This window comes from Stegodyphus dumicola, chromosome 10 (assembly GCF_044657685.1).
Source record: "Stegodyphus dumicola isolate Sdum_Otavi_A_Nest chromosome 10, ASM4465768v1".
NCBI lineage: Eukaryota > Metazoa > Arthropoda > Arachnida > Araneae > Eresidae > Stegodyphus > Stegodyphus dumicola.
Window position 1 is genome coordinate 71,897,614 of NC_140777.1, and position 16,578 is coordinate 71,914,191.

General features: G+C 29.0%; 1 protein-coding gene across 6 annotated transcripts in view; it reads right to left on the reverse strand.

Moving 5' to 3' along the window:
• Positions 1 to 685: 685 nt before the first annotated feature.
• LOC118189058 (uncharacterized) overlaps positions 686 to 16,578 on the reverse strand; it is a 41,887-nt gene continuing 25,994 nt past the window's right edge. For 5 of the 6 annotated variants that reach the window (XM_085825070.1, XM_085825069.1, XM_085825068.1 and 2 more), the window contains 6 exons: positions 15,007 to 15,176; positions 14,731 to 14,922; positions 13,978 to 14,121; positions 11,797 to 11,937; positions 9,824 to 9,973; positions 686 to 1,811 (listed from right to left, as the gene is read on the reverse strand). In XM_085825070.1, coding sequence (XP_085681196.1) covers positions 1,722 to 1,811; positions 9,824 to 9,973; positions 11,797 to 11,937; positions 13,978 to 14,121; positions 14,731 to 14,922; positions 15,007 to 15,176 — 887 coding nt within the window. In that variant the 3' untranslated portion in view covers positions 686 to 1,721. The remainder of the gene's footprint in view (positions 1,812 to 9,823; positions 9,974 to 11,796; positions 11,938 to 13,977; positions 14,122 to 14,730; positions 14,923 to 15,006; positions 15,177 to 16,578) is intronic. The other variant, XM_035359597.2, reaches the window with a different exon arrangement.

Consider the following 16,578-nt stretch of genomic DNA (forward strand, 5'->3'; position numbering starts at 1 on the left):
TGTATTACAATCGATTTTTATACAATTCCCGCACTAATCGAGATTTAAATTACATTAATATTACAAATGAAAAATTTACTATTTTCTCTAATATTTTACTTGTGTAGAGGCATTAGGTTATTTCAAAGCAGGACAGATGAAAAATGAGCAATGACCTCGCTGGTATTTGAACCTCGGACCTCTCAAATACGCACTGAGCATGCCGACCATTACACCACGAAAGCATGTTAAAAAGGCAGGAAAAATACCTTATACTTGAAAAGGGAGTAACTGAAAATTAGATTCTTATATTTATAATTCACATGTTGGACTTTTATCATATGGTTACAAAATTAACATAAGATACCACAACTTTGTCTATATTATTTCTTAAGTAGGTACAGAATAAACACTTAAAAAGTAAGCCATCTTTAAAAAATGATTAAAATTTCAAAAAAAAAAATGTTTTGTGCATTCCCCCCCCCCATGGGAAGAAAGAGATAAACTTTTTTCTAAATTTAGTGCCAAATAAAAATAAGTTTCTTATAGTTTTATATACGAGTGTGAAATAACTTACATAGAACTGAAATGCAAAAACTTCAATAAAACTAAATATAGTAAAACGAACTTTAACGCTTTTCCGACTTTAAAAAAAACTGAAAATACTAGCTAAGAAAGACAACTAAATGGACAATAAAACCAGCCAGACATTTATCAGACATATTTAATGAGCATTTATGTTACTACATAGGTAATATTAAGCACAGGCAAGCACTAAATTGAATAATCCTGCTCTGAAATAGAAGTTATCTTGCTTTGATAGAAATTTAAACAAAACAGCCAGTAATAATATCAATATTATACAAGAAATTATTTTTGAAAGCCACAAACTGGTAAAAATTGATTATAAAAACAGCATTTTTAAAATAAAGTCTTATAAAAGTTAAACTATTTCGAACTTAAATGTAGTAACATGTTAGACAGCACCAGTCTAAAATTTTAAATCACAGTATGAAAAACCACACAGTAAGGCAAAGCATTTTTAAATTACACTTACAAAATCATTTAAATTGGTCCATTAATTATTGAACTTGACATTAAGAAGCACATCTTACACACTAGTTAAAAAGTATAGAAATTACAAACAGACCAAAATATGGCACCTGGCCTTTGTAAAAATAAGTGTTTTTCAACAGGGCAAGCAACACTGCTCCAATAGACAATTTTTTTTTTTTCTTTTCTTCCCAAATTACCTTAAGAATGAATGCTATTTAGCAATACAAATCTTCAGTAATTTATCATAATAAAGAGCATAATTTAAGTTTTCGCATAATTAAGTAGCATATTTTAATCAGTGATAATAATTCTATTAGTTATAGAACAGACTGATTAAAATGTATTAGAACATATAAAAAGAAGACCTAAAATCTTATTACTACATAAGCACTTGTTGCCATATTGGTTCTTTACTTTTTATAGATACTTGATGCATATTTTTGGTTACACTAACATATGCCTCTCAGAAGACCAGAGGTCATTTACTGCATTGCAATGCAGACATTTATTACATAAATCAGAAAGTGTAAATCTTTAAAAAATTAGAACGATCTTTCCAAGTATCAAAAATAACATACTAACAAGAAAGTACAAGACATATTATGTAAGTTCCAAACACAAAAATAAATCAAAATTGAAATAAGAGTTCAAACTGCAATTATGAAGTTGGAGCACAACAGAATTGTTTATCCAGAAAAAGCTTCGATATTTTCTTTGCAATTTTCATCATTGCTCACTGATAATGCTTTCTGACGCACTTGTACCACATGTCGTTCCTATAATCAAAATTAATCAGGTAACAGGATTTTAGATATTTCATTCATCAAGCTATCAACTACAGAATACATAAGTAAGAATGCACATTTCATAAGAAAAGATATTTTCATTGGTTAAGCATAATGGGTTTACTGAAAAAAAAAAAAAAAAAAAAAAGATTAAAATTAAATTATTTATTTAATTAGGGGGGTGTGAATGTTTTAATTTCTGTTTAGGAATATCAAAGGACAACACACAAACAAATTTCATCCCTCCTCCCTATCTTTTTTGGGGGGGTGGGAGGTATTCAGAAAATAAAAAGAAAAAAAATGCAACTATTTCTAGATTCATATGTAAAAAAATAATCAAAACAAATAGCTCTGAACTTTTCCTTCAAAACATACAAGCTGAGTTTTAACAGGAAGGTTATTTAATAGATTGTTGCATTGACTACATGAAACATCAAGATAACATCAAGATTAACCCTTCTTTACTTGCATGGATGACAGCTATCCTTCCAAATTTTCTTTTAATTAGTTAACATCTTGATGAAGACACTTTCATTACCTTCTCACATGTCTATATGCACACATTACTGTCAGATCATATGCTTCTTGCAGTTTTTCTCATTTTTATATTGTTGCATACATAATTTATATATTGTTGTGTACATAATTACGGATTAGTATAGCTAGTCAATGACTTTTTTTTCATTCCATCCGACATATATTTATTTTAGATTTACTAAATAATGACCTTGTGTTCCACAAAACTGGAAATATCACATTTGGTTACATTGGTTTAAAGTGGTTCAAAGAATATAATTAAAAGTACATCCAACTAACTGGTCAGATTAAAATGTTTTCTTCCTGAAGAATAGGCCAGTTACATAGTTATATGTAACTCATCACAGAGACTAATAGTGTCTATCCAATGTTATGAAATATAGATTTCTTGATAAATTAGCATCATGTGCACTGAAAAAATAAAACGATAAATCCAATGATGTGATTTTTAAACTTTTTCTTTCCGATCTAGAGACATTAATAGCGTCTGTACAATGTCATGCCATACAGGTTTTATTGATAAAAAGAAAAACTGGATAAATAAATGTAATGGTCAGATTTTTTATTTTAATTTTTAATTTTTGGCCTGCACTAAAGTATTTTCTTAAATAAAAATATGTTGATCTGTTATGCAGTGAATAAATAATTTATGAAAAAGTACTAAACTACTTTGTACCATGATATAGTGAAAATTTCCAGAACATTCATCTGGTATCCAAATAAATTAAACTATACATAATATCACAGCATTGCATAAATTACAGTGAATTTTTTTTTTTTTTTCTTTTAACAAAAAGGATGATCAAGTCTAAGCTGTGGCAAATGAAAGCAAAGCAACAGAAAGAGACCAGCAGCTATGCAAATTAAATAGTGAGAAAAAGTGGTAGTTATGTTTTGTTGCAAGAAATTTTTAATTATATAAAAAAATAATATTTGGGTTGATACAATGTTAAACTATAGCGCAAATTTACATTTTTCAAAAAGAATTCAGATATAAGACACTTAAATTTGACTACTATACCATATTTATATGCACTGTCACCTTTTTTACAGCCTGAGATCTTAAAATGAACAGAATTTCTGATTTAGGTAAGTAGTGCAATTATAATTAATTACCGTGTGTTAAAAAATAAATAAATGAATTTCTTAAATACTCATTTCCAGCGGCTCACATGTTTTTGGATACTTGTAGTTTTTAAATTTATTTTCATAGATCTTGTACTAAATACTAAAACAAGGGCTGCAATTTTTTCCTCATATATATTTTGTCTTTAAGACTTGTTTGTTACAAAATAAATACCATCCAAAAATTCTTCACAATAAAATAATGTATTTAAAAAGCATTAATAAATTGCATAATAATTTGGTCACTCGAAAATTTTTCCCGAGATGTTTCTGAAGATAATGTTTCTTGTCATGTTTTTTGTTTTAAACAAAAACACATTGTATGAATTATCATCTCTATTTGAAAATTATTACTTCCTTACATCCTTTTAAGGACTCTTAAGGACCGTACAAACCCTGTTCTCGAATGTTTCAAAGATTTTCTGTAGATGATAATTTTGTCATATTTAATGTTCACAGGGTTCGTACACATTTCTGCATATGGAAAGCAAGTACTTTTAAGGAACATTAATGAAAAAAAATTAAGGGCTTATGAGCAAATGGGAACTGAAGAAATTCGATTAAAAATATTATCTATGCCTGAACTTCATTTTTGTAACACTATCCTAAAAATAAAATAGATCCGTAAGTAGGATGAATTACTTTTAAATATGAATTAATTAACAAAATTATTAGTAAGTCTGAGAATAAAATCAAACTTTATAAAATGTAGCAAGTAGCATTAAATATTTTACGCTTATAATATTTGGACATATTTGAAAGAAAATAAGCGTATGTTTTACCAATAGTTAGCTTTATCTCACCCCCCCCAGTTTTGTTTCACACTTGCTGAATCTAGAGGTTAAGTAAATAGCAGGTAGATCTTATGTCTGGCATAGAATATAATGAGTAGTATATTTAAATAGCATGTTTCATAACAAAAGACTGAATGCTGTCACCGCTGCTGCTTACCTAGAAAGAGACCTGCCGATTCGAACAAACCTGAAAGGCCTGATGTAGGCATGGTTGGCAAGTTCTGAAAGTTAGGTGGGCTCTATTTGACACAGTTAGTGCCAAAAATTTGTGTAGATTCCCAGGTATTGTAACCCAGTTAATATACTTTAAGGTTCCAATAATAATTTTTAAGGGTAATCAGTTATAAATAATTTAGGCAGTTAGATACCTTAGTCATTATGGATTTACATTGCCACTATTAAATTTCATTTATTTTTAACAATGTGTTATACAAAAAGCCTTATTAAAATCACAATCTAATAAAATTTCACAGTTTAAAATACCAGTAATTTATGTTATTGATCCTTAAAAGATATTAGGATAATTACACATTAAAAGCTACAAAACATTAATGTTTTGTAACAACACTCAACAAAATATTTATGCATCCTTTTAATTTGAAGCCTTCCCAGAGATTTCGGCTAATTTATATTGATTTCCTTTTCTTTAAGGATCTTTTCTAACAATTAGAAATTTCTCTCAATATGCAAACCAATGTTCTCACTATTTTCTGTGTGCTCTATCTCTTAACTTGTCAACCTCTTCACTATGTAGCTATGAGGGTTTACTTGATCTGGTAAAAGTTAAATAGGCCAAAACCTCCCAACAGACGTGAAGCAAATTGTAGCTATGTTTAAAAGTAACTATTATGTCAGACAGAGGTTTAAATAAGCCTCTTATTTAAAACAAACATAAAAGCATGTTCTGATGCTAGCAAAATCAATTGCAGCTCCTGGTGATGTAATTAAACAAGAAAAGTCAAATTCAAACTAAAAATGTAGACTAGTGGTCAAAGATTACACAATTTAATTTTAATTTAAGCTGGTTCAGTAGCTCTATCATATGAGGAAATAGATATGGGAAATTATAGTAAAGGCTGAAATCATAAACAACTGGGTAATTTACATAATAACTAAAAATATCTCTGAAGAATAATTTTCTTTATGTATTCAGTTTCTTTCTTCAACACATTTCCTTTTCATTTTAGAATTCTTGGATTTAATTAGGGATTTCTGATATTCTATTAAAACTAAATGCATTTAGAATGTGCAGAAAAAGCTAATTTTATTTCTTTAGTTATATGAGCATTCAGAAGAAGTATAAAATATATGTGGTAAGGGCTGATTATAGAGTTAGTGCAGCAGAATTTTTTAGAATTTAGAGCAGGCACTGGAAGCAGAATTTAGAAAGGCACTAGGCAGCAGAATTTAGGATTCACAGAGATTACATCAGGTGGGAAAATGCCTAGCACCAGCACTATGCATGATGCATTAAGGCATATTAGATTAATCTTTTAAATTGTCAGTTTTCAATTTCTTTCTAATAAAAAATTCCTTTGTATAATGCCTGTCCATGTGATAAGTAAGATTAGGAGCATTTTTGATATTTTCCATGCTTGTGTATAGTGAAAAGGAGAGAAAATAAAGGGAATATAAACATATAAAGAAAAAAATTCTAGTATCCATAATAAAGCATTCAAATAATATGTTTTCATTGTTCTTCCAGAAGTTCTCCAAAAAGTAAGAAATTCATTGCAAACTTTCTGTAAAATACATCTAAGGACTCCTAAGAACTGTACGAAGCCTGTGTTCAAAATTAACTTTTGTCTGACTCTCTGATTCTAACATTCGGAAAAAAAAGTAAGACAGACAGGTCATCATCAACTTCTTTGGTCATATCAATTTCAATTGGATAATTATTGATTTCTGCTTAATAATGACATATCACTTATAAAAGCAGAAGATACATTCTCCAATCCAATACATTTATGGCAGAGCATGAGGCATATATACTATAGTCATTTGTATTTATAATACTGTTATTGTTTCTCCAATACATTGAAATGTTTCAGGATATAACACCAAAAGTTATGTGTTAATATGATGGAGACATTTTTCACTTTGTCACATATTTCTGGAATCTTTTAGAATCGTCGGTGTAATGTAGTCTTCAAACCCTTCTAAAACTTTCTAATCTGCAGTGTCTAAAATCCTAAAGAAAAATTATCCCTACCAATTCTATAATAGAAAAATGCCTGAAATATTTTGAAAAAAGGGGGGGGGAAGGAAAGTGTAAAATTAATTTTGTAGAGAAAACTGATACATATTCTGAGAATTCTGAATATTCCGAGACAATTACATGGGAAAAACTCTTACTATGAAAAATTAAAAAGAAGACTTTAATTAATTACATAGCTAATTTTTCTTTTGGTTGATTGGTTTTTTAAATGGCACAAAACCTCGAGGGTTATTATGTGCCAGGCAAATGGTGAGTAAAATTCAAGATGCATAAACAAGTATCAAGTGAATTGATGAAATGAACGTGAAATGCTGATGAAGGCATGGAGAAATGACCTTAAAATGTCCAGGCAGAAATGACTGAAAAATGCTCTAGCAACAGGTAGAGCAGGATAAAATGTAGTTCAAATCATATGGTAAAAGGAGATGTCTTTTAAAAAACTTATGAGGTTGATGTGAGGGTTTCTTCTAATGAGATCTGTTAAGTTAACATTCGTAGAGTTAAAATAAAATTCACGTTTCTGACTAAAAGCAGGACAGCAGGTTAAAATATGATTGACTGAAACGGGAACGTTGCAAGTGCCACAAATAGGCTCATTATCTCCTTTCAAGAGGTACTGATGTGTCAGTCTGCAATGACCAATTCGTAAGCGAGTCAGTAGGACATCCTCCTTCCGATTCCCTCTCGACTCCCAGTACTCCAAATTGGGTTTTACCTGCCTTAATTTGTTCAGAGTTTGGTATTCCCAGAATTCTTGCCACCTGAACAAGACCTTTGTTCTAATGTAATTCCATATGTCTATAAAAGGGACATCGTTTTCTGAGGTAATATCAGCAGATTTTGCTGCAACATCGGCAAGTTCATTGCCTTTGATGCCAGCGTTTCCAGGCACCCAGCAGTACGTGATATAATAACCTGCGTTTATCAAACAGAGGTGTGCCTTTAAAATTTGTAAGACTAAAGGGTGGCTGGTAATTGTATTTATTGATTCAAGAGCACTCAGAGAGTCAGAGTAGATGATAAATTTTCTGCTATTCTGCCTAGAAATAAATATTAAGGCATTCAAAATGGCAAAAGTTTCCACAGTAAAGACAGATGCAGCCTTATGAAGTTTACTATTTATTTCTTTATCACAAACAAAAGCTGCCCCGATGTGGTCATGATTCTTTGAGCCATCAGTAAAAATTGCTTTGTAGTTAGAATAACTGCTTTTATGCTCTAGGAAAATTTGTTGGTAATGGATATCATTGGTACTGTTCTTTAGTTCTCCAAAAATGTTAAGTAGGTGAATGTTCACTTCTTGCCGGGGAGCAATACCAAAAAGGTCAAAGCTTTTGGTATGCAGATCATTTAGGTTGAATTTTTCAATCAGTGAGTGAATGCGAAAATCAAAAGGTGGGATACATGAAGGACAGGCATGGTAAAAACGCCAGTACTGATCAGAATTTTGCTTTGGATAAGAACTGTTTCGTAAATTGTGTTTTATAGCATTATACCTTGTTTATTTTTCAAATTCAAAATATTGTATAAGTAGTTGCCAAAATCAAATTTTATAATATGACAGAAAAAAATAAAAATGTTTTATTTTAATGTTATTTTTTAAATATAATTTCAATATATTACCATGATTTTAATGAAATGTTACAATGTTTTTAAAAAAAAAATCGTCGAAAAATTCCCAGATCTCGGAATTAAAAATGTTCTATAAAAACTTATCTTAAAATCGCCAAATTTAGAGTCATTAGATAAAAGAATTCACATCACCAAAGGCGAAAAGTTGTTTAAGAGCTCTTCATTTGGGAAAAAATGAAATAATTTCAAAAGGCTTATGTTTCACTTCTTGCTTAGAAACTCGAGTATCCCACCATTTGTATTAGAAATAAGAACAAATTATAACCCATTCACTCATTCAAAAGATAACCATATACATTAGCGAATCAACAAAAAGATTCCTCCAAAATGCTAATTCACGCTCAAAATGGCAGTCATAAAAACAGACAAATTTCAGATGTTAAAATTAAGGACCTTTTGAAGATTTTGGCCAAAATTAAGGACTTTTAAGACCAAAAATCGATTTTAAAAAATCTAAGGACTCCTAAGAACTGTACGAAGCCTGTGTTCAAAATTAACTTTTGTCTGACTCTCTGATTCTAACATTCGGAAAAAAAAGTAAGACAGACAGGTCATCATCAACTTCTTTGGTCATATCAATTTCAATTGGATAATTATTGATTTCTGCTTAATAATGACATATCACTTATAAAAGCAGAAGATACATTCTCCAATCCAATACATTTATGGCAGAGCATGAGGCATATATACTATAGTCATTTGTATTTATAATACTGTTATTGTTTCTCCAATACATTGAAATGTTTCAGGATATAACACCAAAAGTTATGTGTTTATGTTACATGGGAGAACATCCCTGCTTGTGTTCATTTCCTATGCTCCCATCATACACAAAGTTCGGCAGAATGCTGGATATCATTATTTTTCACTGAATGAAGCTTACTTTTTAAAAATGACACTTCACTGAAATGTTCACACAGATTGATTTACATTAACAGATAATCAGCAAACAAATTATATTTTACCTGCATGAAACATTTCTTCAGATGTTTTACGAATTTGCTCAATTTTTAGACACCAGAATAGCCTTTTATTGTAGATTTTACAAGCATTATATTATTACTGCTTCTACTTAAACTTAGTCTTATTTGTAATCTTCTCAGCTGAACTGAATATTAAAGCATTATCCATAAACAAAATGCATACATAAATGCATCGTTCATCAGTTTATAATGCCTACAAAAGTAAACATCAATTCTGAATTCCTTTATAAAAGTAGAAAAAGTGAAATATCATAATTATGACATAAAACAAACATTATCAGTATTTAAATTGAAAATCGTAAGGATTTAATATAAAAACGGTTCTTCCACTTTAATCACAAACCAAGTACAGCAGAAAGCAAATTTTAATCTGTATTATATAAATAAAGCATTATTTATAAAAGCCAGCTGAAGAATTTTGAAAGCAAGTATTTCAAGCGTGAAACTTTGAGGTGTTAGAGATGATGCCAGAAAAGGGCTCTAGTATTGTTTACTACCTGCATTGTAGTATTTATGTTAGTAAAGCAGACAGACAAAATACAAAAGAATTAATCTAATCTAAATCCTAAAAACTGATAAAGCAGCTAATTGGTTCCCAGCCCAATGGTTAAGCAATTAACCAATTTCCAGAAAACTGGTAAAGCAGGCTAGTCTACTCCCGGCAAACTGATAAAACAGCTTAAATTTCAAGGGTTGTCCTTCATAAATTCTTACATGCTCTTGAAGTTTTTCCAACATTGCTTGAATTTGCTCAGATCGTTTTAGTTCGGCAGTGCACAACTTTTTATGGATCTGCTGCAATTTGTCTCCACCTTCTTGCTGATTAAGCTCATTCATTTGTCGAACTCTTAGAATATGTGCTTTCTACAGAAAATGCAACAAAGAACATAGAAGGGTAAAACTTATGTAACAAAAACAAATTAAAAGAATGTGGTAAATGCAGTTTTAAAGCTTAAAGAAACCATTTTCAAGCTATTTAGGAAACTTGACAAATTAGTTCATCAACAATCTAGAATTCCTTAAGTAACATATTATTAATTTAGTATATTGTAAAATTATAATCTAAACATATACTGAAAAATCTCACTTGAATAGATTAGTTATTAAAGTAAGCAAAACAAATGGCATAATTATGAGCTTTATAAAAGTTGCATAATGTTATAAAAATAAGCATTACAAAAATGTATAGGCTTGATTTACTGCAAGATTATCTATTTTTATAAATTTTCAAAATTTAGAATTTTTTTAATAAGAACAGATTTTAATACATAAGTTGCTCAAAAATATTCAAAATGCCCTATATACTAGATAAGAAAATTCTAGACATTTATTGGGAAAGCTTCAACCGGTTTTACGTGAATTAACTTGCTTCATGCTGCTGTTGAAATACATCAACTACTCTATATATCAGTCTTTAACATATTATCTAATTTCATGTTCAGAAACGATGAGGGAAACTAAAAACAATCTAAAATTAAACACACAGTCCACATTTTTTTATTTTAAATAAATGTGCTCTTTTTTCAATTGTTGCAATCTGTCAATCTAAATCCTTAGACCAATACAGAAAATAAATTGACACAGAAATTCAACACTTCAGCATAAAGTGTGAAATTTTGAAAAATTCCCTATGCGTAGTTGCCAACTTTGAAACATGAGAAAACAGTTAAGTTCTTGCAAGAAAAACTGGGGTTTAGCAGGAGGTTTTGTGCTGAAGGACAGAACCATTTTCAAATAACCCCAAACTGACTAAAATTAGCTTTATAATTCATGATTCAGGTTATTCAACTATTTATAATACGACTCTCATGTAAAATATATATTAATATTTACATTTTATGTTCTTTGGTTTATTTCATTTTTTATTGTCAGACTTAATCTGAGGAAATGCTGAGTAGGCACAGACAGCTTTAATTTTTCAAAGTGCTTTAAACATGAAAATAAAATTAATAATTAATTTACATAATATTGAGTGGATAAACAGGAATGGTAGAATGAAATTTGTGCAATTTAAGTTTAGTCTAATTTAAGTTTTGTCTATTGCCGAGGTAAAAAATCTCTTAAGTAAAGGTTAAAGATTAAAAACGGGGAATTTTATGATCTACTGGGAGATGTGATGAAAAACTAGAAGAGTTGGCAGCTATATTCAGGTTTTTACAGATTTTACAAAAGCCCACACTCACAACATGAAGAAATTTACTCCAAAGATAAATGGTACAAATCAGTCACTATAGTTTACTTTGGGTAAGCAACAACAATATTACTGAAGCAGGCAAATTTACCAACACAAAGTATCAATTGTAGCATCAACAACCAAAAACTATTTCAAAGTATAATACAGTTTTTACATTTAAAAAAATGGTTTAAAAATTTTTTATTCTGTTGTACCAAAATAGGAAAAAATTTTAATAGAACACAACTTTATTCAATGCTTTATTTTTTATGGATTTTCTAACACTTCACTTTTGAAGTCCTATTTTTAAAAGGTTCGAATTTTAAGTAGCTTTGTCAAATCTTTTCTTAAGATTTCACAATTAATATAAAATTAAATTAAATTTGGAACAAATAAAAAAATTCAAAAACAAACATATGAGCAGGAAAGTGTTGTAAAAATTAGAAGAAACACATTTATTAATAAACAGTAACCACAAATTAATTATTAAAACTAAATTTTAAAAAATTCTTACATGTTCCTTGATTTTCTCTTGGATTTCCTTCATAAGAGCTTCACGCTTTGCCTGAGCAATTTCTAACTTCTTAATGCTTTTTTCTCTAAGGTTTTCTGTTTGTTCTTCCATTTGTTTCTTTACTTCCAGAATATGTTTATCCTGAAATGTTTGCATTCTGATTTAATCAATATACCCTAAGCATCAATCATACCTAAAATATAACATACTACTGCGAAACAAACTATAAATGAGGTATATGTATGTATGTGCAGATTAAAGCAAAAATTAATAGATATATTTTAATGAAATTTACACTGATGCATTCTTTTAAACTTCAAGATCCTAAAGAGTACATTGCTGAAGGTGCACATGCATATGAAATTGGATACAATCTACATACCATAGCCTTAGATCCTTGACAGAAGAGTTATATAGTACAGTACGGTACAATAAAAAAAACTGACAGAGTAAAATTTTAGAAAACTTAATGAAATTATGAAAGATGTGGTGCTTTCAAGCATACGACATAGATAACGTTCATTATTTCCTACTAAAAAAATCAGTTTTCTCTTTATGTAAATATATATAACTTAAAGAATAAGCAAATTCACTTAAAACATATTTAAACAAATAGAATTATTTAGAAGTGTCTAAATTAAATGAAGTCATTAAAATTTGTTATCAGCATATTGCTGGTAAATTCAATGAAAAGATTTAAATTTTGTACTAAACAAATATTCTGCAAAGAAAGTATCATTAAAAATGTCTTTTTTAATCATATCCGATTTATACTGATTAATATCATTGTTAGAAAGTATATATATATCCAGAAATTTGATATGATTACACTATTTCCATAATCATATGAAAATATGGTATATAGGTTGAAAATGCATGAAAAAAAAAAACAATTTTATTTTTGAAACAATGCTCCAACTTGAACCAAAAATTGTGCTACGATACAATTTTTAACAATCGGAAGAAAAAAAAAAAAAAGCAATTTCTTTTGTAAATATTGGATAAAACATTTTCTTAGAATCTGATGAGTTGATTTGAGCACTTTTGCCAACAGTTTTCTTATTTCTATTAATTTCCTATAATAGAGGGAAAATGCAATAATCAGACGTCTTGCTCAAACTATTCAAACCAAACTTTTATCTCCTCATGCATGATTAAAAAATAAAGATCGCAATGCATTTCTATTCATATGTTGTTAAATGGTGTTTATATAGGACTACGTTTCCTGTATTCAACAAGTTGCTTTGGCAACAAGCTGGTGAACATTATTTTCATTGGCATTTTTTAAGCTGTAATCCTTGTTCATTGTTGGCAGATATATTTAGAACATTAAACACATTTTTTGAATATTTCTGTGAATCTTCTTTTGATGCCTGCATGACTATTTTTTAATTATTTTCCATGAATAATTCCCTCTTGCAAATATACACACTTAGAAATTTTGATACTCTGATTTCACACTGCTTTTCAATTGCCGAATTAGAACATTTCTTTTCAGAAAGAGCAAAAACATATCCTTGAATTCACATGTTGCTTACATTAGAAGTTTGAAAAGAATACATTTCAGAGTCGCAGACAATATTTCTCATTTCATATTATAAGTTATTGCCAGAAAATTTTATCCTGTCACATTTCTACATTTTTTCTCTAAAAAAAGTGTTAATACCCTCCGCAGAAATTCTAAATTGCCTTGAAAATTTAATAATTTTAAGATTTTTATACTTTAATCATAAAAAGTAATTTTGAATGTATTAAAACAGCATAAAAATTTAATTATCAGAATGCAAAACAAATTTCAAGATAAAATTTATAGTGACTTTAAAAATTTATAAATACTAAAATAAAGCCAATAAGTATAAGTAAAATAAAACAAGCATCTAAATGTATTCAAATTAACATCTACTGATTTCTACGTACTGAAATTTTAAAACAAATTTATCTTCATATCATATAAATAATTTCATATAAATTAGTTTGGTGTAATAATTCATATTTAACTGCACTCCGCACAAATTAGTCATTATAGATAAGTTTGTTACTAACACCTAATATTAAAAAATCTCATTCATTAAAATAAGAACTATTTTTTACTGGAAAGTTCAACAGATCATTCTGGAAAACCTATAATATTGTGTCTTCTGACAGTGTAAAGAAGAAATTAAATAATTTTAAAATACTCACATGCTCTTTCAGTCGCTCCTGAAGGGAAGCAAGCAAAGCTTCACGTTGCTCTTGGGCAACAACTAACTTTTTATTGATAGCCTCAAGTTTTTCTTCTCTGTCTGGCGAATCACCAGCTTTACGTTTTTCATCAACTTTTTGAACCTGTCATTTAAAAATTAATTAATAAAATAACAAAATAAAGGCAAGGTATTTAATTTATGTAACACCATAAGTACTTTAAAAAAGAATGTATTGAACATATTCGGTCACATTTGAGATATAAACTGACTTGGAACTAGACTAAATGGAAACAATGCAGGACTACTTTTAATTGTTTCCTTTTAAGAAGGAATTTTTAATTGTTATTTACTTAGGGGGGAAAATAAGACATAAAAAGGATGTCAAATAGCATATCACTGATAAGTTATTTGACCTTTTATGTCACTAATAAGTCTTTCTCATCTTGCCAAATGCAAAATATTCTTTAAAGATCTGTAATAGTTTTCAAAATAAAGAATTTTCCAACAAGTCAAATTTAATTTCACTTTGCTTGCTTTGCATTTTGTTTTGGGGTTTGATATAAATGTGTTAAATCTAGACTTTTAAAAGAAAATTCATTAAAACAACTATATAATATTTGATATGAAACAAACTAAAATTTTAGGACAACATTTCTAGAATATTAACTTAAATTTAAAACAATATAAATTCATAATACAGACTATGACAATAATGAAAACTATTGTCATAACACTTCACTTTAACACTTACTATTTCCCTGGCTTTTTCTTGGATATTTTTTATGTGTGTTTCCCTATTTTCTTTCATACATTCTAACTTCTGTTCTAGATTCTCTTTGGCTGATTGCATGAAATTATGATTTACTTCTTCCTTCTTTACCTTAACAGTTTCTAAATGATTTAACTTCTCAGTGACCAGATTGATTTTTTGCAGCTCGATGGACTGAAAACAGAAGTAAAAGCATTTTTAAATGCATGCTGATGGAACAATATTTTGTGTTCTTCAAAAAATTATTTAATTTTTTACCTGTCTCCTTTCTTCAGCAGCTCTGAGTTTCTTTTCAATATCTTCAATGGAAATATTTGATTTTGGAGGAGTTTGAGAAACTGCTTTGGGAGAATCCAAGGTTGGTTCTGCTAGCACAAGCTCATACTTAAGGCCACCTTTTGACTGTTCAGAACACCTAACTTCAGTGGCTGAAATAACAAGCAGAATTAGAACATTACAAAAATAGGTCTAGATTGAAAAAACTAACTGTCTCTAATTAAAACAGTAATCTGCAGTAAAATCTCTCTAAAATGACCATTTACAGTTCCAGGTGATTTTGGTCAGTGGTCTTTGAAGACATGACTGCCAATGATGTTCAAAGCCAATTTTAATTAGGTATGCCCAGCAATGCTGATTAATAACATTAAAAAGGAACTTAAATTTCAATTAAACTCACAAACAAGTGTAAGAAAAACTGATCTGGGCACCATATGATTTCTTGTACGGTCTTTTAAATTATAAACGTTTTTAGCTGTACTTCATTTAAACTTATTTCCTCAAATTATTCTAAATTAACAGATCCCTCGAGACAAGTTGAAAATGACATCAAAAGCTGCAAATTTTGAAATTAAATATTCCTGTCAAGTTTTGTTGCATGGAAGTCAAACTTTTCTAATTTAATTTTTTAGAACAAGCATAAAACTTTTTCATATGTAAATATAGGAACCAGGAAACTGCACTAAAAGTAAGATTTCACTGTTTGTCCAAAATTATTATTCCTTTCCTAAATTTGACTTTGCCCAAAGCATCAATATTTTTGTCATTTAAACCACTTCGATAATTTAGAAGTATATGATTATGATCAGCAACTGCAAAAATAAAGGCCAGGTAAGGATTTGGGTACGTATGTATTAATATTTTGTTCTGCCGATCGCAATAAAAAGGGGAGGTGCACAACTAGATTGATTATATCAGTCCAATATATAATATTTCAATGTTCTACAGATAATAATTTTTGAGGTATATGAGGTACATACATATGTATGTATAGACGTCGTGAAAAAACACCTGTGGAAAAAGCAGTTCTTCATTCTGTTTGAATGTACAAATGTTATGCAAAAAAATCATCCAAATAGATTTGGGAACAGTCAAAATGAATATTTCTGTTAAATTACGATAGCAAAAAATTTTAGTTTGCTTTTAGTTCCTTTGTACAAGGAAGTATAAACTTAGCTACGAGTCACAAAAATGACAGCAATCTATAAAAGCTAACAGTACTAATTCAAGATACTACAATGTTCCTTTTATAGCATTCAATAAATAAATTTAAGTGATACAAAAGATTCATTAGATATGAAAGCTTATGTAATACTTGTAAATTTTGATTTCTATAATAGTTGTATATATACAGTATTCAAAAAAAAATATTAATTTGGATCCAACTAAATATAATTCATTTAGTCTCCTTTAAAATAAATATTAAATTAAAATAAAAAGAAAAGCAACTCTATAATAGGCATCTATTTGCCAGACCTTAATGCATACACAAAGATGTAACATATTGCGAATATGATTTACAGTAGAACCTTAAATACAATAAAAATTCCGAAA